A 22,034-nucleotide genomic window follows, 5' to 3' on the forward strand; every position below is an offset into this window, starting at 1 on the left:
TCACACCTTGGACGGGTTGGGACGGGTTTCTGTTACTAAAAATAGTAAAGCCCGGTTACACCACGGGTGTGGGATTACTGCTCCAGTTTGAGAACCATATGAAAATCATTAAAAATATTGTTATATTAAATTACTATAAATTAATTTTTATGAGGGGTGTGTCACAAGCATTTCTTACACTATGAATTTATCCTAGGTCCTTCATTGATTGACTTTATCAAGCATCCGTAAAAGGATTTAAAAAAAAAAGCCGTAATTATACTCATTAATATTTTTAAAAATGGTAGGAATTCTATGTTGTAGGTTTGTAAATACCTGTACTTCGGAGAACACGTTGGTGATTCCTGTGAAGTTAGAGTGAATTTAAGTTTGAAGAATACAGTGAATTTAACATCAAATTTTATATTGATTTTACAAAATAACGGAATTTTGTTACGAGAAACAAGTTAAAATTCGAATTATTTTGATAATGAAAGCAATACACAAAAAGGAGGATCCCCTGAACAAATGGCTTATTTCAGGGGTATTTTTAAAAAATTTCTAAACTACATACCCCTATTTTTTAGCTAACTAACAATCCAAATTTAATGAAAATTTATACCTTTAAGTTCGTCTTAATGAGAGAAATCCAATGATAATAATTTTATTTTTCTAGCTTTAATATTTACTGAGATACAATACGGAGTGATTTTTTAACTGACATAGATAAGAGTCCTCAAAAAGGGTATAGAATTAATTAAATGTTTTTAATTTATTTATTTAAAAGTTCATCTAAATATTGTAATAATTAGAAATTATTTTTCATCAATATTCAAATCATTTTTAACGTCTTTCCTTCAAAAATGTTCAAGAATTACTCTTTATGAATATTGTATTTGTTAACCAATAAATATTTATCTAAATATGATTTATTTTTTTATAAGTTTTTCTTTTGTATATTAATTTTCTTTTTATATATTTTTATAAAATAATTTTTATTTTGTTTAATATAAAAGAATCTAATTAAAAAACTTAGTAAGTTATAGTATTTAAATTTTATGATTTTTGAAATAAAATTTCAAGTGATAAATTGGAAAAAAAAACCTTTTTGAATTAAAAATACAAATATTATACTAGTAATTGAATACGTGCTGTAGAAACCCCACAATATTTTTACTAGCAAAATAGCGATGAATACAGTATATAATATTTCTTCAATTAAAGTAGCTGTTTCAGCAATTTATCATTATTTAAATCAGTGTTCTTTCATATTAAATTGTAATTTAAATATTTAACCAATTCTGACAGGTTTATTCAGGGAAATTAAATATTTAACAGATTTTAGACAAGTTGAAAAAAAAAATAATGGTGCTAATGGATTGTTTAACGGAAAAATTCAAAGAGATTGACTGATGGTAGAAGATTTTATACTTGATAAAGGTTATTGATATACTATTAGAATTACATAATTAATCCATTTGGATTATAATAATAATACAAAAAAGAATAAGGGATTTTTATTATGATTAAAGAAAGTTAGAAATTTCCTTGAAATTTTTTGATTTCATTTACACATCTTACACTTTTATATTTATCTTCATGTGAATCATGATTCATAAAATTTACGCGAATTATTACAAGAAATTTATTCTATCAATATTTAGTTGACTTGATTGATAGCGGAATTTTACAATGGGTTAATTTGAAAATTAATATTGCAGATACCTAAAAGTATTTTACATTTTAAGTATATTTTCATTTTTCTGATATTACACATCACAATTGCTAAATCTAAATATTAGAATATAACCCAAGCTAATAATAAACGTGTTTTTACAGGATTTGCCTAAACTATCTTGAGCCTCAAGAACTTACTTAACTATTCCATCAATCTAAAACGTTCCTGGTTGTCGGTAAGCCGTAGAACATTAAAAAAGCATTAGTATTGGCCCCCTTTATAGTAAGAAACGAACAAATAAGGCTAGTATACTGTTAAAAGTCTCAGAACATTTGTGGGAAAGTTGGTCGGCAATTGATTCTTTCTCGAACACTTTGTACACATGAAGATTGCACGCCTCTAAAATATGGAAAATCAAAATTTGCATTTAGTTACTTTGGTAAAAGTTACTTATATAGTTGAAAAGGATATACAATTCTTGAACATTATTGGTCATGGTATTTAGGAAAGTCTGCATTCAACTCTGATTTGTCGCATAGTATTGAGAGTTGTCTCGATATAACGAAGTAGGCGTCCGGGCCGATCAGGCCTTCGTTATGAGAATGCTATAACAGATAACGAATTATTGGAAAAATTTGGTATAATTCAGTAAAATAGAGGAAAATCAAAACATAAGCATTTGTAGAACATGAAAGCAAAGGAAAATTTAAAACATAAATAATCTATCTTTGATAAAATGAATTAAAAGTGGTAAAATTGCTTATTTGAGAAAAATTTCATAAAACCAGCATCAAACTGCCCTTTATATTAAATTTATCTTGCAAAAATCTTTGTTATAATAAAAAAAAAAATTCGTTTTAAAAGAAATTCGTTATAAAAGGGTCACTTACATCTGTGAATTTATAAGTTCAACGTTTTACACTTATACTGCATTTTATTAGTAAAATTCGGTGTAACAATTTTTTTTTATATGATTAAATGCGTACCACACTAAAGATGCGTTATATCGTGAAATTCGTTATATTAAAATTCGTTATAGAAAGGGCTGACTGTAGGCATCGATGAAACCAAGCACCTGTGAAAGGATATAATTTTCATACAATGCATCATGATTATAACTGATAAAAATATATCCTGATATTTAGGCATATATTTGCTTCTTTAATCAGAGAAAATCTTCAACATTTATATAATCTCCAAGTTGTTTAGAATAAATTAAGGTTACTTTGAAGGACATGGGTAATTTCTGTGATTTTTTGAACTACAACAAAAATATGTTGGGTAATTACAGTATAAATTACCCGCTCAATTTTAGGCGTAGCCGCGTAGTAGCTTTTTAAATTATTATTTAATTATTTAATTACTATTTGAGGCTATACAACATATGTTTGTACAACAATCGTATTTCGCCATTTGTTATAGTTACATCACGTGCTAATTACTGCGATTGCTACTGAAAGAACAAAAAAAAAAGCCTCTAGGTTAAACTAAACCAAACATTTGTTGGAATGCTGCAACATCAAACGTGTTAATATTCAATACAGATCAAAGAAAGGCACGATGATTACAAATGACATACCTTAATACCGATATTTCTTTTCCACAGGTAAATAATTCTGTTTTCGGCTAATGTTTGTTACTTTTTTTTTGTTTTTTTGGCTAACCTTTCTATTTTTTTTTCCTTTTTTTTTGGTTTATTAGTCATCCATTCAACCTTCGAAGTCTAGTTAATGAATATCAGGATCATTTGAAATGGGCAGCCTTCTTTGACAGAGGAGAATTTTTGTATGAATGAATTGTTTATACTGATTCTGAAGAGACGGAGGATTTGTTTGAGCTAAAAATTGAATTTAAAATCTGGATTGATAATTTCGCAAAAAAAAAGGGATTCAATTTTAAGGTTAGGACTAGTCGGATGAAATATATAATATTACTTACGAATGATCAAGATCAGGCGTCCATAATCCACAGATATCTAGCGACGAAATGCAACTTCATAGCGTACACAATGTCCTTTGTTACTTGTCCTAAATCAAGTAACATTGTTAAGATAAATTCGTTTGCAGATAACCATAACCATACTCTTACCTCAAGTATACAAGAAATAACTCCAAGATTTCAGAAGTTAATTACGGAAATGTTGTTTGACATAGAAAAATATGTCATACAAGGACGAATGGATTCAGATCTATTTATCCATTACTTAAACATGATTGTCCTAACTATACTATCTATAAAAAGGATTTATATAATGCGATATATCAATTTTGGGCAACCACACTTAGAACCTACTTCAAGAAAGTTAAATCATTTATTGTGGATGCCACCATCACAATGAACAGTTCCATGATTTAGTAATTTAGATACACATCAAACACAAACAGATTCCGAATGATGCATTGTGTTGTTGCTGTGATAGATAATCAATTTAAGACAAGGATCGCGACTTCTGCAATTATAGAAGAAGAAACATTAGAACCTTTTGATCCATTTTTGATTTAGTGCGATCAAGGAAATCTATCCCAATACGAACCACTTGTTATGTATCTTCCATATCGATTTAAATCTTCGTAAAAATTTAAAGGGGCAAATTCGGAACTCGTTTTGAGGAATTTGGCACAAATTTTATGCTTGTAGAAATTCTTTATGTAAGGAATTATTTGAATCTTGATGGATGCAGCTACTTGTTCAATATCTTGAATCAACTAAATATATAACAGAAACTTTTAGTAAAAAAATCATGGGTTATCTCATGGATACGTAATAAATTTACGGGTGATGTGCAAGCACACAAAGAATCGAATTCATTAGTAAGTAAATACATGATAAAAGTTGATCAGTCTACTTCTTTATGCAATTTGATGGTTAACATTAATGATTATGTTAAAGGGGAAGGACAATCGAAAAATTCAAAATTGATCGTAATGCTAATGTTATATAATAGATTATTTGGTCGGGTAGATGACATTATCAATCGATATGCTATGATATTAACTATGTAATGGATTGGCATCAATTATTAGAAGTAAGTTGACGAATCAAATTTATTCTTTATTTTTGGTTTATAAATCAATATTAATAAATCATTGATTCAGCTACCACCTCGCTGGTATCTTGAGCCTAATAACAAACAAGAAAACTTATACAACAGATGTCGGCCGTTATATTACGTTCTAATCCCAAAGAAAATATCTAATCCTAATAGTACTTTTAAACAGAACTGTTTGGATTATCAAAAAATATTATTGATTCAGCCATTAAAGCTGATATATGTTGAGAGCTATATGATATAATGTACAGAAAAAATTATGACAACTAATGATAATGTTATTGATGTTACCGGTTTGTTACCAATTCTAATATATCACTAGGCATAAAGGGTACCCACCAAAAAGGTTAAATCTAGGGTGCAAACAGATATTAAGGGATAGCACACATACTACAACAGACAACAAAGAAAATGCTGACGATAATGGCAACACCAAAGGACATGAGTATGGAAAGATTGTAAAGTGCAAACAGTACGGTCATTATGCTAAAACTTGTCAGACTTTGATGCTTTAGAATTTTCATTAGGTTTGTTGCTAGGTATCTTTAGGGTTTGTCTTTAGGTTTCTTTAGATTTCTTTATTTGTTAGGTTGGGCTTCGTTATTTCTTTAGGTATCGTAAGTTCGCTTGGGGTTTTTTCTTTATTCATTAATCATTAGTTTTCTTTAAGGTTATTCGTTGGTTGGATTTATTAGTCATTTTTATTTTAAAGGTTCTAATCAACCTTATAAAGTTTTGTTGGACTTGCACTTCCAACATTATAACCATGATCGAATTCGTTATCATTTGGGTTTATTAGTCATTTTAATTTTAATTTTAATTTGGGGTTTTAATCAACTTTGGGTTTTTAATTTGGGGTTTTAATCAACTTTGGGTATTTAATTTGGGGTTTTAATCAACTTTGGGTATTTAATTTGGGGTTTTAATCAACTTTGGGTATTTAATTTGGGGTTTTAATCAACTTTGGGTATTTAATTTGGGGGTTTAATCAACTTTGGGTATTTAATTTGGGGTTTTAATCAACTTTGGGTATTTAATTTGGGGGTTTAATCAACTTTGGGTATTTAATTTGGGGTTTTAATCAACCTTAAAAAGTTGAATTCGTTGTGGGTTTTTTAGTCATTTTAATTTTAGGTTCTAATCAACCTTATAAAGTTTTGTTGGACTTGCGCTTCAATATTATAATCATGATCGATTATGTGTTTTATCATGTCTGATACAACAATCGATACAGATAATATAAGAAAAATAATAATTATATATAAAATCATAATAAGTATTTTTATTAAAGAATGAAAAAGTTCCATTGGAGTAAGAGTCATAAGGTATAGGAAAAAAAATAGAAAAAAAATTGAATATGTTGATATGTTGAACATGGTAAAATTTCCAGCCTTTTTATATCGTTTATCTAAGTACAAAAATTTGTGTAATATTAATATTACAACAAATTTTTACCACGTGATTTTTTGGTCATTAGATTTTTCATGCTTGTGATACAAAAATTTATAATGTAATATCTTTTTTCACATTACATCGAAATGCTATCAAATCTAACCCTAAATTCAACACTTTTAATAATTAAATTCATGTACCAGAATTAAAAATATCAATTTTCAATACGTCGTAATTTTCATTATTTACCAACTCTATCCATACCATCCACTTTATCACTCTAGTCGGCAGCTCTATTGGATTATGCAGAATGAACAGTGTACGTATGAAGGGTGCAAGTCATCAGATGCTTCAGGGTGGTAAAAGTCTCATATTGTTATTTAAAATATCTGGCGTATTCATGGTTTTCTATCATATAGTGCTGAATAATCTCTCACTTTCATCACATGATTTTCAAGATTTGAGTCACTAAGGCCATTGTTAAGCAAATGAAATTGTTCTTCGTAGGACACTTGTTCGTTTTACTGACTGGGAGTCAGTAAGTATAACATTTTCACTAGCACCCAATAATATGTTTTGATGTACATCTCGATGGAAGACTTTCATATCATAAATACTTCTTAGGTTAAGGAACTGTAAAGCATGACACTTCCAGGTGATGTTCACTTCAAGTACCATCCATGTCAATCATATGTACTGTTAAAGATGAACCTGTATCTAAATACTTCTTTAGATGATTTCTTATAAATTTTGAGTCGATGTATGAAAGTTGATGGTACATCTTTGTGCTTTCATTGAAAAAAGACGCAAAACCAATCTTGAAGATGGTCACAGACTCTTATCGAAAGTCATTACATAAAAATAAAACCCAATAATGCAAAGAGTTCACGTAATTGTTAGTGTTGAATAAGGATGATAATGTAATCTAATAAATGAACTCGTCTTCATCAGCAAACCTTTCTTTTTTTTTACTTCAAGAAACGTTTGTACTAACGTGGGAATGTAGGCATATCTGATATCCTCCTCATTAAATACGCTGAGATCTGACTTTCGAGGTATGTCTTATTGTGTGATCCTTCACAACAAGATTCTTATTCTTTTTCCATTTCGAGAGGCTTTCACCAGTTTATTGAATCAAGTCTGCTGCGTTTGTTGACACCGACCGATTTATGGTTAAAAATTCACAAGATAAAATACTGGTCTTACTGACGAAGTATTCCTGATCGACTCTTTCAAACGAAACATTCTGACAAGCTCTTGCGCGTTTATGGAATCTGAAGAAGAGATTAAGTGTCAAAACTTAACATCTGGATGTATAATCTTGAATAGGGATAGGTATAGTATTCCTCTCAAGTTAAATCAATACTTCAGAGGCTTTGTTCATAACTATGAATTTTTTTTCAATAACTTCCAAAGTTTACATATAGAATTCATAGCATTCATAAGTTCATTAACAAAGTAGTAAGTCATGCTGATAAAGCTACCTGACACGGTTTAGAAAAAATCCCGTAAATATGGTGTACTGAAATTAGATAATGCTTTGTATTAACAAACATACCATTAGACCAAAGAGATTTGTGAGATTCTCCAAGAAAGCTGAAACAAAATGAGGGAGGATGAAAAATGGTTATCAAAAATTCGCGTTATTAGGTGGTAACAGGATCTACAATAACGCGAATGTATCTTTGATAACAACAGAAAAAAAAGCATAAAATTAAATATGGTGTAGATATAGATCGCGTGTAAAAGTGAAGCTTGTTACTTGACTAAATACTTTTCGATTATTTTGGTTGAACCGCCTGGTACTCCGAAGTCTGCCGCAATAAGATCAAGGAGGAAATATTGAGTCATCAATATATTGACTCTTGATGATAGTATCTATAGTATCTATATGGTTATCAATATTTTTCAGCTCTCTTTTTAATTGTTAAGTTTGTTTAAGTTCTTGGAACTTCATCCTCTAAATACTTCAGCTGGCATGTGACAGACATGGTTTTGTGATTAAAAGGGTAACACGAATAGGTAAATTGGGAAAGTTTTTTTTTGGGAGTCAGAAGTAAAATTTTCTCCGGTTTCGATTCCTGTTGCGCTGTGATTTTAATTATACCTTTTTAGCTAATAATAGATTTTTATTCTAATTGATAAAACTTTTACCCATCTTTAAAAAAGAAGAAATGGAAAAAGAAACATAATCTGTATCTAAACGTGCTAAGTTTTTCATTATTATAATTATTATAATATTTAATGATTTTTATTTAATTCAATTAAATAGTCTATATTAATGCGTAAATATTTTTTTGTTTAACAAATAAATAATACAAGAAACAACAATACTACATAGTTTTATGGTAAATTAAAACAAAAAAAATAGGAAAAATAATCTGAATTCTGAAAATACAATAATACAATTTAAAAAAACAATTAAATAATATACTGTAATTAAAAATATAATAAAGAATAATAATAATACAATTAAAGAATATAGACAAATTTGTGGACTAAAAATGTCATAAAATTGGTTTTAAATTTCGAAAATAGAAGATATTGCACTTTGGATCGGTAAGTTTCAAAGGCCTCGAAATTTTTTTTTTGATTTTTTTTCGTTTCTTTTTTTTTTAGGTTTTGTCTTCGATTTCGCGTCAGATATCGTAATTAAAAATTACTGCAATAATTCTTATTGATTTCTACACAAAGATAAATCAAAATATTGCATAATCTTTGCCTCGATTTTATAATCGTTATCGATTGAATATTTCGCAATATAGGTTATACTGCAAAGCGATACAATGACGATGACCGTAAAACAGACATCCATTATTTAAGAAATAAAATATTTGGGAATTTTACGAGGAAAACGCGATATTTATAGATTTTTTAAATGCTGACGATGGCTAAAATCGTATTATTATTTAGTCGGCGTCTGTCGAATTGTGTATTATGACGAATTATTATGTTAACCATGTATTATTACTTAATTGTCTAATTTTGTATTATAACATAACGATATATTAAATAATAATTAAATTATAATATCACATAATTGAAAATATATAATATAATAATTTAGTTATGAAGTATGATCTTTGGAGCAAATTAATTTTAAACGGTGGCTGCATAAATATATATCACGAGACATTTTATTAAGGAATGACTCACCAAGCATCCGGGAAAGGATATAATTTTCATACAATGAATTAACTCATTTGTGGATCTATTTAAAATGTACTAATAGTGCGAAAACTATTTTGTCACAATGGTCAACAATGTATATATGATCTCATTGTGCAATCAATTATTAATTATTACCCCGCTTGTTCAAACGAATAAATTTCATATATTCGAACCTATATACAATTGCCCATTGGAACAGCCAAATGTTTAAAGAAAAACCGATTAATCAAATAGATATGGACTCTAAGAGTATGTCCTTTAGATGAAAGATACTTCAAGTTCAACCCTGTAAAAAAAGTCAATCCGTTTTTTTATTCCATCTTTTTTCCGTAAAAGGCTCATATTTCCGGAATTAATAACTTTATATCACGGAATTTATTTGCATTTTCCGTGAATGGATCCGTGAAAGGCTCATTTTCACGGAGTTTTTACAGAAATAACGGATAAAATTTTTTATAGGGCAAGTTTCTTTGGATCTGTTACAAAGAATTTTAGATAAAGTTTGCCATTTTGATTTCGTCTGTATTATTTCTGACATTTAAACTTAACATGTTAATCTGTTAACTCACAGATATTATTTCTTTAGTCCCGTTAACTCAGGATAAATTGATTTCGTGGCATATTTCTATTAACTTGCAAGATAAATAAATATATCCTCTTTCTTTATTATATTGAATCAAATTTAAACAATTAATTGTTGATATTGCGTTTCAACTTTATAGTCACGATAGATTGCTATGTTATTGTGTACTAAATTAATAAAGATAATTTTGATGGTTGAATTAATCATATGCAATGCTAAAGCACATATTAAGGAGTGAAATTTATGCATCTTGTGAATCCTTTTGTTGTACCACACTGTCCACACGTGCGTGTTTGACAGGATCCTGATTTTTTCTATATTAAACGCCCAAACGGTGAGCTTGAATCTTCAGTATAGTTAAATTTCGCGTTGTAACATTTACTTTTAGCACATAATCTAAATCTGCACTTGGTAAGTGAGAAGGAAATTATATGTTTTAAGTTTACAAAACTCCATATTTAAATTGTTTTCTTAGTTATGTTGATAAAGTAACGTGCAGTCAGAAAAGATTTGAAGGTGAAATTGCCTGATAAAAAATATTATCACGGCATGGATTCTTTTATTAGTACAATAGTTTTTAAAGTAGGTGTTATTGGCTTCATATTTACATACAAATAAAAATTTAGTCCCAATTTTACGTCGGGAAAGGAAATTCTTTTCATTTACTCTTAAGGGAGCGCAGGCTATCAAAAATAATGGGTTTACAATTTACCACTTCCAAATCAAAATTATATATCCTAATACCCACCCTGTAAAAAATCTGATCCGTGTATTATCTTTCCATGTTTTTTCCGTGAATGTATCATTTTCATGGAAATTATAGCCTTAAATCATGGAAATTTTCATCTCGCTAACACGGATATCCGTGAATGTATCATTTTCACGGAATTTTTACGGAAGACACGGAGAAATAATGGAAATATTCGGATAAAAATTTTTTATAGGGCCAACGCGATACACTTTACCGACATGTACATTTTACTGACACTCATTTTACCACAGTATTTATTACTATTTCACTATCCACTTCAGTTAAAATACATATTTAATATAAAAGAATTTACCATAATATATAAAATAAAAACTTTAAAAAAAAATTCACTAACCAAATTACAAAAAATTACGTCATTAATATGTTTACTCTTATTTTATATATTTGAATGTTTAAAATTATCATTATATATATGTTTAATATAACAAAATGTGAAATGCTAATGATATTTATATATAATAAAATAGTGAAATTATGCTCTGAATCCAATAAACAAAAAATTCAAAATTCAAAAATTATTGCCATTATGTAAACGCGAATATCTCCACAAGTATTACACCTACACTCATGAAATTTAAGATATTAGTAGTTTCGACATCGCTGAACAACTTTCACTTAATAAAGAAAGTCGATTTCATTTGACTAAAGTAGTAAAATTACGCTCTGAAGTTAACAAACGGAAAAATGAAAAATTCAAAAATTATTGTTATTATAAAAAACACAAATAGTATTATACCTACGCTTATGATATTCAAGATATAAATAGTTTTGACATCGCTGAACAATTTTCACTTAATAAAACAAGTTGATTTCATTTGACTAAAGTGGCGAAATTACGCTCTGAAGTTAGAAAATATAACACGAAAGAAATTTAGAAATAAATATCATACTATGAATTGTATAAAATACCTGAACCCTAACCCTAACCCTAACCCTAATAGCTTCACAAGATACAAGTAAGAAAAGTGTTTAATATATGTTAATAGCAAGCTTTTAAAATTTTTTTTAAAAAAGAAAATTTTTCAATTAATAATAAACAGTAGCAAAATAAATAATTAATTATTTCAATATTACTTTATTTTATTGCATACAAAATTATGATTATTTTGTCAGTGTCGGTGAGTGTTGGTAAAACGATTGTTGGTAAAATGATTGTCAGTAATGTGAACCGAATCCTCTTGATGAGATGAATCTTATCATATAAAAATCATTGAAATGCAATCAGCAGATCCTGTAATAATAAGCAAAACATCTATATCTTTAAACAATGATAGCACTGTCAATATTAATGCTATCTATATGATCTTATTATCATTTGAATGAATCGTCTTAAATAGATCTTTCAAATGAGCTGTAGATCATTAAAATTGGATGATTAGAAGCTGAAATATTCTCAAAACACTTTTGTTATTTTTATGATAATTGAAGATAGTCATTTAACATTTTAATTTGGCTTAATTCAACTATTTTGACTTTTGAGAGTTAAGATCAAATTAATTTTATCCATTTTGATCATCTTGAAAATCAATATTAACCTAATTTTGGCTTCATATATAGACAACATCTTAAAAATCCTAAGTGACACAGTATTTTTGTAAGAATGCCCTTAAAGACAAAATTGGACCCTTAAAAATGAAAAGGTACAGTGCATTACCTCTATAATAGGTACCCCTTATATCTTGTGATCTAATGGTCAGAATTTTTTAAAATTTTAAAATTAGATAGCTTTTAAAAAGATAAATACATTAAGCAAGTAAAAAAATTTTCTCAATTTTTTTTGCTGACATAATACAAAATCACATGACTTAAAATAAATTTGATTGGCTAATGTAATACTTAATGTTAATTAGAATTATGCATAATTTTTTATATATAATTTATTATTCATTATAATTATTTAAAAGTAATTTGATTAAGTATATCATCAGGAACTTTTCTATGGGATTTATATTTTTTTAGCAAGTTTTCCTGTAATTCCTTTTTGAGAAATAAGCATAATATAATTTGTAATAAATAAAAACTACCAAAACTTTTTTTGATTTTTTTTCAAAATTTTTTTAATAAAGCATGAGTAAGTTTATAAGCTAAAATGATTTATTTGAATAAGCACTATCAAATGATTATTTTTTTTATGTTACACAAAAATCACTTATTCTCAAATTTTTCCCATCATAATAAATTACCTGAACTTCAAACTTATGTAACACTAGCAAAATTTATTATTTTTTAATCTAACCCAATAAGTTTAAAAGCTCTTGATATGCTTTATTAAAATTATCGGTTAGAATTTTAAAATATTATTTTTTGCTAATGTGACATCTTTTTGAAAATGTCAAATTATGACTATAAAATTGGGTTGATTATAGAGGTACCGCACTGTAAGGATTTTTTTTATTTTTTTTGTTAATTTCATTTAAAAATGTTTTCTAATATTCTTTATTGTCTTTTTTTTTATAGGAGCATTCTCTGGACTCTGGAGACTTCTGAACTATTTTCCTTATTAATTATTTCAGCTCTCTAGTTATAAGGTGCATTTTTTTTCTTTTTCCTTCCCCTTTTCATTCATTTTAACTCCATTTTCTTCTTAAGTTTTGGCTTGGATCTTTAATGGAAGGCTTCTTTTCCTTTTAGGACCTGGCTCTTTAGCATTTCAGCTCTTCCAAGGTGCGTTCTTTTCTTTTTTTTCCTTTGTCTTTTTTTTCGTTCATTCTAACCCTTCTTTCTTCTTGAGTTCTGGCTCTTGATTTGTGAATCTTTAATAGAAAATAGCACATACAGGTGAGTCATTTTTTCTTTTCATTCTTGTTTCTCTTTTTTGTTCTTTTTTGTTTGTTCTAACCTTTTTTCTTTTTATGTCCAGGCTCTTGATTTGCATCTTTAACGGAAAATGGCATACATATATGAGTTGTTTTTTTCTTTTCGTTCCTGTTTTTCTTTTTCATTCTTCTTTTTTGTTTGTTCTACCCTTTTTTTCTTTTTAGGTCCAGGCTCTTGATTTGCAAATCTTTAATGAAAAATGGCACACACATGTGAGTTGTTTTTTTCTTTTTCGTTTTTGTTTCACTTTTTCATTCTTTTTTTTCTTTTTTTCTAACCTTTCTTTTATTTTAGGTCGAGCTCTTGATTTGCGAATCTTTAACAGAAGATAACACATATTGTTCTTATTTATTCTCTTTTTCGTTTGTTCTTTTTCATTTGTTCTAGTAACTTTTTTTTTTTTTAGAGCTCTTGATTTGCAAATCTTTAACGGAAGACGGCACATATTGTTCTTATTTCTCTTTTCGTTTGTTCTTTTTCATTTGTTTTAACCTTTCTTTCTTTTTAGGTCCTGGCTCTTGATTTGCAAATCTTTAGCGGAAGTTGGCACATATTTAAAGCTCCGCATGAGCCAAGCTGGCTCATGAGCTGGCTTGAACTTTTCAATTTGAGCTGAGCTGAAACACAATTAAATTGGCTCAGTGGCTCGCAAGCCAGCTTGAAATGAGCTCGAGCTGGTAATAGGCTCAGCTCAAAAAGCTCAAGCCAGTAATAGGCTTAGCTCAAAAGCTGCAACATTTTTTTTAATTCTTTAATAAAAAAATGTTGCGAAAATGATTTTTTCACTATATTATATTAGAAAAAAATGTTTCGCAACATTTTTTTTTAATTCTTTAATAAAAAAAATGTTGTAAAAACAATTTTTTCACTATATTATGGGGATCTTCACAAAATTCGTGATTGAGATTATGATTGAGATTAGAGGTTAATCTGATTTCACAAAAAACGTGATTGAGATTAAGCTTAATCTCAAGCTGATCGTGATTGAAATTTTATATGAAATTTCAATCTTACTCATCAAGTAAGATTAGAATAAGATTAGCATTAACTTCGTTAACCTGGCAAATTTTCTTGAATTTTTTTTTTCAATTTAAAAAATGTATGCATATTTTTTATTTAAATACTTTTTAAATGCAAAACTATCGCAAAATGCGAACTTTTTTTTGTCATTTTCCTTAAACTATTTTCTTTTAAACACTAAAAGTTGGTGATCTTTTTAATAAAAAAAAATGGAATCTACTCACGAAAATAAAAAAGATAAAAATACTGAGAAACCTATTAAAGCTTCAAGAATCAGATGGACTGAACTAGCTATTAAAGCTTTATTATCTTTTCTTCTTGAACATAAAGAAAAGCTTGAAGATTTAAAGTATAAACATGGTGCTACATCTAATTCAGAGAGTGTTCAATAGTGGAAAGATGCCGAAGCTTTTTTTTTGACTTTTGAATTTGAACAATCTTATAGTGTTGTTCAAATTGCTAACAAGTGGAAGAATTTAGTAGATAATTATAAGGTTTTTATTTAAAATTAAATTTTCTTTACTTATTATTTAAATTTATTAATAAATTTTTTTTTATTTAAGTCGCAACTTGCAGCTTCAAAAAAAAGTGGTAGACCTCCCATTGTTATTCAATATAAAGAAGAAATTGAGGCAATTTTGAATAAGGATAGGCCTACATTAAATCCAAAATCTTGTATTGATTCTTCTGTACCCTTACCAAGAATAGAAAATTTTGATCTTGCACAAGAAGATTTTGAAGATAATAACAAGACAGAAATTACATATAAATTCCCTAAAATTGGTAGAAAATATACAAATAAACGTGAAAATAAAGAAGTTGATGTTAATGTAGATAATCAAAGCAGAAAAAAATCCAAAAATCATGGAGTTATTTTGGAAAATACTATTCAAAAGTGGATGGAGCAACAAGAAATTAGGCAAATAGAATTTGACAAAAGAAGAGAAGAAAAAGAAAAAAGAGATCAAAGGAAAAGGTCAGAATTGCTTATAATGAAACATCAATCAGATATGATGTTATTTGGTTTATTAAATAATATTACAAAATGTTTGAGTTCTTCTCAAGGAAATTCAAATAATCAATCAGAAAAAAATTTACAAGGTATTTATTATTAATTCCAATGGTAATATTAAGTTTATTTATATGTCACGTTCAAATTCAAATGTTTGTGTTGTGTTCAAATTTTGATTTTTGTGTCACATTTAAATTTTGATTTTTGTGTCATGTACAAATTCAAATTTTTATATTACGATCAAAATCTGATTTTTTATATTAAATTCAATTCTAATTTTAATTTAATTAATTTAATTTTAATTCAATTTATAGATGATTTACCTCAATTTTCTTCAAATTTCATGTACTTGAATAATAAATAATGTAATTCTTTTAAATGTTTTATGAAATAAATTGGAAAATATATGTTTGTAACAATTTTTTTAATTCATTGATTTATTACTTAATTATCATTTGTATTTAAATATCTCCTCTGATGATTATTCCATAATAAATCACATATTGCATTTCTTATTATAGCATTACCTTCTGATGTTTCATTAACATTTGTTTCACTATTTACATCAGTTCCTGTATCATGATATTCAGATATTGTTCTTCTGGTGGTAAAAAATCGTGTCTTTCTTCACAAATATTATGGAGTATACAACAAGTAGTTATGATATGTGGTATTATTTCAAATAAAACTTCTAAACTATGAAGAAGACATCTCCATTTACCCTTTAATAAACCAAAAGCTTGTTCTACTTTGATTCTTGTTTGTGAATGTTTATGATTGAAATATGTTTGTTTTTGAATTAATCCTCTACCTATATCTTTATAAGGAACTATTAACCAACTAATATATAAGATTCAGATATCCTCCATCACCTAATATGTATTTATTATTAAAAGTTGTTACTAAATTATTAAACTTATTATATAGATTAGAATTTACTAAAATTCTACTATCATGTGTAGAACCTGGCCAACCAACACATATATCTAAAAAACTTTTTTTATGGTCAACTACTGCTTGTAAAACAATTGAATAAAATCCTTTTCTATTAAAATAATCTACAGGAAATAGATGAGGTGCTTTAATTGGTATATGACTACCATCAATAGCTCCAATAACATTAAGAATTCTTCCAGTACCTTTGAATCCATTTGTAATTTCATTAATTTCTGATTCTGTATTTGGAAAAACAATTTTTTCCGCTAGAAATTTTGTAACTATTACATTAATAAAATCTCTTAATGCATAACTAAAAGTTGATTCTCCCATTCCAAACCTATTACCTATAGACCTAAAACATTCTCCAGTAGCAAGAAACCATAATGATGCACCAACCTTTTGTTCCCATGCAAGTCCAACTATACCAGGTCCTGTAATTTCTCTTCTTAAATGTGGTATTATTTCACAGCATAACCATTCAAATGTAGACCTGGTTAACCTAAAATGTCTTTTAAATTCAAAATCTTGCATATTTAAACATATTTCATTAAACCAATACTGAGATATTGATCTATTTAATCTTCTTAAATTGATGCACTCATTAATTTCTATTTTATTAAGTTGTAAATATAGCAAGTTTAAAGGTAAAATGTTAAAATTTTCTTCCTCTTCTTCTTGTTCAGTTTGATAAGTAGCAATTAAATTTTCTTCAAATTCATTATATTTAATAAGTATAATGATTATTAATATACAAATTGAAATTTGGAATTCCCTGTTCATTACTGAGAAAATAATATGTAATTATAAAAATTTATGTAAAATTTTAAAAGAAAGTACAAAAAAAAAATTTTTAAAGCATAACGGTAAATCATTAATCTAATGTAACACAAAAATTTGTGAATCAAGATTGAAACGTTAATCTCAATTTCAAGATCTCAATCCCAATCTCAATCCCAATCTCAATCACGGGTTTTGTGAAGACCCCCTATATTAGAAAAAAATGTTTCACAACGTTTTTTTTAATTCTTTAATAAAAAAATGTTGCAAAAACGATTTTTTCACAATATTATATTAGAAAAAAACATTTCACAATGTTTTTTTAATTCTTTAGTAAAAAACGTTGCAAAAACGTTTTTTTCACAATATTATTTTAGAAAAAAACATTTCGCAACATTTTTTTAAGTTCTTTAATAAAAAAACGTTGCAAAAACATTTTTTTCACAATATTATATTAGAAAAAAATGTTTCACACCGTTTTTTTAAGTTCTTTAATAAAAAACGGTGCAAAAACGTTTTTTTTACAATATTATTTTAGAAATAAATGTTGCGAAACGTTTTTTATTAAAGAATTAAAAAAAATGTTGTAAAAACGTTTTTTTCACAATATTATTTTAGAAAAAACGTTTCACAACGTTTATTTCAATGCTTTAATAAAAAATGTTGCAAAACATTTTTCTGAAGATAAAGCTCGAGCCTGGCTTTGCTTGAGCCATTATTTTTATGGCTCGGCTCAGCTCACTTTAGCTTGAGCCGAAATTTTTATGGCTCAGCTTATTCTGGCTCAGGCCAGAATTTTTTTTTTGAGCTGAGCCAAGCCAGACTGTGGCTCAGCTCAAGCTGGCTCATGCGGAGCTTTACACATATTGTTCTTATTTCTCTTTTTCGTTTGTTCTTTTTTATTTGTTTTAACCTTTCTTTCTTTTTAGGTCCCAGCTCTTGATTTGCAAATCTTTAACGGAAGACGGCACATATTGTTCTTATTTCTCTTTTTCGTTTGTTCTTTTTCATTTGTTCTAACCTTTCTTTCTTTTTAGGTCTCAGCTCTTGATTTGCGAATCTTTAATGGAAGATGGCACATATTGTTCTTATTTCTCTTTTTTGTTTGTTCTTTTTCATTTGTTCTAACCTTTCTTTCTTTTTAGGTCCCAGCTCTTGATTTGTGAATCTTTAACGGAAGATGGCACATATTGTTCTTATTTCTCTTTTTTGTTTGTTCTTTTTCATTTGTTCTAACCTTTCTTTCTTTTTAGGTCCAGGCTCTTGATTTGCGAATCTTTAACGGAAGACGGCATTAAATATTAGATTCTTTATTTTATTTTTTTACGCATTTAAAAAATTTTCCCTAATTTGAAGTTCCAAACAATTGAAAACCGAAATATGAATATGGCGGTATATAAAGTACAATTATCAAGTGCATGTTTTGATGATGCATCAAGCCACATAATAAAAACTATAATTATAAGTAAAATCAAAATATATCTGTTTTCCATTATCAAAAAAATAAAAAAAAGTTGAAACCGTAAAAAAAAAATTGATAAACTTATCCTTAATATAGTTCTACAGGGAAATCTGCGCAGTATCACCATGTACCAATCAGATCCTTTTAAACGAATAGAGTAATCAGTTATTCATTAGATTAAACAAATGGATGATCATCAAAATGAAATGAATAATTTTGATTAAACAAATGGAAATTATAGAGCACCAATCAGATCCTTTTATATCCAGATGAAAAGTAATTTAAACGAATAGGGTAATTTAATTTTTAAAGAATATTAGAATGGAAACCGATTAAACAAATGGTCGATCATTAGAATGGATAATTTGATTAAACAAATCGTAATAGAATAGATTTGATCGACATAACGTATGCATTATACGGTATGTAAGTGACACTGAAACTAGTTAAAAGACACGTTAAACAGTGAAAGTATTGGAGATTACATAAAATTATTTATTATTCGAGTTAGGCAAGAGTGAATGGTATGAAGCAAAAAATGCTTTATTCGAGAAGCGAATTCTTAAAACAAAGGCTTTGAACTAGATGAACGAGATGGTATGATCAAAATATTAGAAGAGTTGTTAGATAATAATTATAACATCACTATGGATGAATTTGAGCTATTGCTTGAAACAAGAAACAAAAGTACAAAGGACCGTTATCGAATATTCTTAATAAATATCCTTGATAAGAAATAAGCTTGGTAGGATTTTCGGTTTCTAGAAACACATATACAAGGGAAAATGACGTAATAAAGATTGTCTTGACCATTAATAGTGTTCACACTTGGAACATATGTTTCACCGAAGTAAAGATTTTTTCGTTTTGACAAAACAGTATATTATCTGATAGATAAAAATGCGGAATCATATTTTAGACTATGAAATATATTGTTGTGCGTTGAATATCTATTCAGTTTCATGAGATCCACTATGCTACCACAAAATGCAATAATATTATGCATTTTTTTGGATTCAAATAAAGTTATGTATAATAAATTAATAATCGCGCCATATTTAATTAAAATGAGTTATTGAATGTCGCACAAATAGTATATAATAAAAATCTAACATTTTATTTACTTTAAAAAGAAATAAATGTTCTTTGTAAATTTTAAGATAAAAAAAGGTACCCAATCAGAATAGTAAAACAGCAAAATAACGGAAAATCTAAAAAAGGGTATATAAATAATTCAATGCTTTTGGCAAATCTTATCTATATCTATTTGACACGAATGTGTACAAACTTCGTTTCTTTACTTTCTTCTTCGCTTTTTTTAGGAGAAACAGTAGATACATCGATGTTTTCAGAATCAATGCTATCAAGTTCTGAATTTACTTGGTGAATATCTGGTCGTTTATCTGGTTCGTGTTCCCAGCATTCTATTCAATTAGTTTACAACAACAAGAAAATTTATATTAGCTCTAAAGGAATCGTTGCTCAACAATTATTTCATACTTACTTTGATATAGTTCAACAAATATAGCATTCGTGTTCTTAACAGGTTCTTCTCTTAAACGATTAAGAATCGTTAAGATAATAGAAGGATGTTCATCATCTTTTTTATTTTCAAAATCGAAAGGTGATTTTCGACTTGTTAACTCCCAGAACAATACTCCCAAGCTGTATATATCACATTTTTCGGTTTTGCGGTATGAATGAGTCTCAAAAAATTTAGGGTCTATATAAGGTATTACGCCATATGTTCCAGCGTTATTATCTGATCCTTTTAGACACGAATGGCCAAAATCCGCTACTTTTATCGTATTCTGATGTAATAGGATATTATTGGGATGCTAAAAATAATTGCACAATATAGTGAATTATTTTAATTAAATGAATTACAAAATAGCATTATTGTACTTACAAGATCCCCGTGTACGATTTCCCTATCATCATGTAACCATAAAATCGCACTTGCAATCTCTTTAGCAAACTTTAATTGGTCCTTCCATTTAAAAGTTATAGTATTATTTCTTAAATAATCTCTAAGTGTTCCGCCGTCCGCGTATTCAAGAACAAGCGAATATTTTTTTTCATCTAAGAATATTAAAAAATGTCAACATATAAAAAATTATCATAGTAGATAATGCATAATTATTAATTTACCGTCTGATTTCGTAATTCCGTGAAAATGAATTATATTCTTATGCGAATTAGCCATATTCATTAAATAAATCTAGAAAGAAAAGGAACTCTTAATATTTTATTTTTAATAACGAATTGTTATAAGTAACACACTTCTTTATTATCAACAGATTTTTTAATTGCATATATCGTTGATGTATTCTTCCATTTTGCAGCATAAACCGAAGCAGATCTTCCAGAGTCGATAGTCGCCGGAAGGATCTTAAGATCTTGAGGACCATAATAGTGGATTTTCCTGTCATCCAATAATATCTCATCGAAATGTAACTGAATTGGCGTGACGTAGTGATACTGATGCATATAAATATAAAATTCATTTTTGTATGATGCACGTGATGCAAAATTGGACGTTTAAAAAAATTTTTTTGATTCCGAAAAGGAAGGAAATGGAGGAACGTATTTATATTAAAAAATTATGCGCAGTAAAAAAAAAACCATTTTTATGGCGCAGTATCCAATGTTAAAATCTTCCGCAAAATTATATTGATGACAAATTAATATTTTCTTAACGCTTTTTATATGAAATCCAGAGTTAAAAGTGAAATAAATTATAGTTCCCAGCGTAACGTTAGGGAATTAGTTATGCAAAGAGGTCGTTTTGGAACTTCACTTTAACTTAATAGTTCATAATGAAAGAAGCGAGCAAAAGGTCAAAAATATCAGCAGTTCGTTTCTATTTATACAATTTTCTTCATGTAACATACATTAAGTGGATTTCAGCCAAGCTGCATAATCGTATTGCTTTTGCAGTTGTACTTTTTTCATCTTTGCGTTACATTGGTTACAATTGATACACGTGTTACTGTAATATGGTAATTTGCTTTCATGATGTACTTTCAAAGAAGTAAATTTTTTCCGGTTTCGATTCCTGATTAATTTTTTGATCAAATGTCAATCAGTTATACGAAGTTTTGAACACAATTTAATAGTGTTTCACGACTGAGCTGACTGGGCCATTGTGAAATAACATTTAAACTTTGTAATATACATAATAGATTTTTTTGATAAACTTTTATCCATCTTTAAAAAGAAAAAAATGAAAAAGAAACATAATCTGTAATCTAAACGTCAGCCATACTTAAGTTTTCATTATTATAATTATCACAATGTTTAATGATTTTTGACAAATAAATAATACAAGTAATAACAATACTACAATAGTTTTATCGTAGATTAAAACTCTGAATTCTGAA

The 22,034-nt window shown here is 27.8% G+C and overlaps 2 protein-coding genes across 2 annotated transcripts; one reads left to right on the forward strand and one right to left on the reverse strand.

The window, feature by feature from the left end:
- Positions 1 to 14,670: 14,670 nt before the first annotated feature.
- OCT59_014196 (uncharacterized protein) lies at positions 14,671 to 15,837 on the forward strand (the record flags this gene model as incomplete). The annotated part of the gene is made up of 4 exons (XM_066142011.1): positions 14,671 to 14,810; positions 14,907 to 14,955; positions 15,025 to 15,562; positions 15,788 to 15,837. 4 exons carry the CDS (start codon positions 14,671 to 14,673, stop codon positions 15,835 to 15,837), a joined length of 777 nt encoding a protein of 258 aa, XP_066002080.1.
- Positions 15,838 to 19,914: 4,077 nt separating this feature from the next.
- On the reverse strand, positions 19,915 to 21,141 carry OCT59_014197 (uncharacterized protein; the record flags this gene model as incomplete). Its single annotated transcript, XM_025330321.2, has 5 exons — positions 19,915 to 20,075; positions 20,156 to 20,489; positions 20,561 to 20,733; positions 20,803 to 20,872; positions 20,935 to 21,141. The coding sequence occupies 5 exons, from the start codon at positions 21,139 to 21,141 to the stop codon at positions 19,915 to 19,917; spliced, it is 945 nt and encodes a 314-aa protein (XP_025179646.1).
- Positions 21,142 to 22,034: the final 893 nt, after the last annotated feature.

This window comes from Rhizophagus irregularis, chromosome 21 (assembly GCF_026210795.1).
Source record: "Rhizophagus irregularis chromosome 21, complete sequence".
Taxonomy (NCBI): Eukaryota; Fungi; Glomeromycota; class Glomeromycetes; order Glomerales; family Glomeraceae; genus Rhizophagus; species Rhizophagus irregularis.